The sequence below is a fragment of the Rhinopithecus bieti genome, unplaced genomic scaffold (genome assembly GCF_001698545.2).
Source record: "Rhinopithecus bieti isolate Rb0 unplaced genomic scaffold, ASM169854v2 scaffold_33903, whole genome shotgun sequence".
Classification (NCBI taxonomy): domain Eukaryota; kingdom Metazoa; phylum Chordata; class Mammalia; order Primates; family Cercopithecidae; genus Rhinopithecus; species Rhinopithecus bieti.
The window spans coordinates 1314719-1315942 of record NW_016814625.1 but is presented as its reverse complement, the minus strand read 5'-3'; the positions used below and the strand labels follow the sequence as shown (position 1 = coordinate 1315942).

At 37.7% G+C, this 1224-nt stretch overlaps 1 protein-coding gene across 1 annotated transcript in view; it reads right to left on the bottom strand.

Annotated features, from left to right (window-relative positions):
* SLC2A2 (solute carrier family 2 member 2) overlaps positions 1-1224 on the bottom strand; it is a 63621-nt gene that overhangs the window by 34405 nt on the left and 27992 nt on the right. Inside the window, exon 9 of the mRNA XM_017851572.1 lies at positions 446-547. Within this exon, the coding sequence (XP_017707061.1) occupies positions 446-547 (102 nt within the window). The remainder of the gene's footprint in view (positions 1-445; positions 548-1224) is intronic.

Genomic DNA, 1224 nt, shown 5'->3' with positions numbered 1-1224 from the left:
GAATTGATGGGTGCTGACGAGTTGATGGGTGCAGCACACCAACATGGCACAAGTATATATATGTAACAAACCTGCACGTTATGCACATGTACCCTAGAACTTATAGTATAATAAAAAGAAAAAAAAAAAGAAATTACAAAGTGGACAGCAGAAAAAAAAAACAAAAAACCCAGTTGGTGGTGAATCCAGAGCCTATGCTCTAACCATGGGTACATGGCCTCCCTGGATGTCAACCAGAATTTACATGCTGATATTCAGCCTTAAACCCAAGAAACTAGTTCATCTTTTTTTTATGTATCTTCTTTGATTTTATGCTGTTGCTCTGGCTTTATTTCGTAAGTCAGTCTCAAATATTTTTGAATACAAAGCACTTTTACCTGGACCACAGAGGTGCCAGGTACCATCATATGTTAATGAAAAACCTCAGTGTAGGCACCAAACTTACCAGCAGCACAAGTCCCACTGACATGAAGATGGCACAAACAAACATCCCACTCATTCCAATTAGAAAGAGAGAACGTCGCCCTGCCTTCTCCACAAGGAATACCTAGGACAGTTTTAAAGAAGATTATCTCAGTTTTATAAGTCACAAAATATTGACTGTTTACTTAAATCATTTTTACTGCCAAAGAGGTCATTTTAATTTATATAACAGATAGGAGGCAATTCCACCCTTCCATTTTACAGGAGTGAGATCGAGGTGGGAAGTGACTGCCCCAGGTGGCAGAGCTAGTCTCAGTGGACAGCGGGTAATGATCAAATATCTGCTTAATTTAGTCACATTGGTTTGAATAGGCCATTATAGAGATAGAAACATAGTGTTACCACTACTCCGGGATTATCACTTTGGGTACAATATTCAGAGACTGTACAGCTGGGGTCTCTCCCAATCGATGTCCTGTACATTTAAAATGTGAAGGTTCCACATTTAAACGTGACATTAACTTGTTGTCTGATAATTATCCTAAGTTATAATTACAAGGGTCTGTCCACTACTGATACTGGAAACAGTACAGCTGTTCAGGTGTCAACTAGTCTCGTCCAATTTTCTCACTGCTTAATAAAGTCCTATTGTGACCACTCACTGGCAACATATGGAATTTGATAATTGTACCAAAATAGGCCTGCATTTTTGTGTGTATGCTTAATTGTATCTTTTGCCGGGAGTGAACTATTCATCTTAAAAGTTAGAACGTTTTTTTTTTTTTTTTTTTTTTTTTTTTT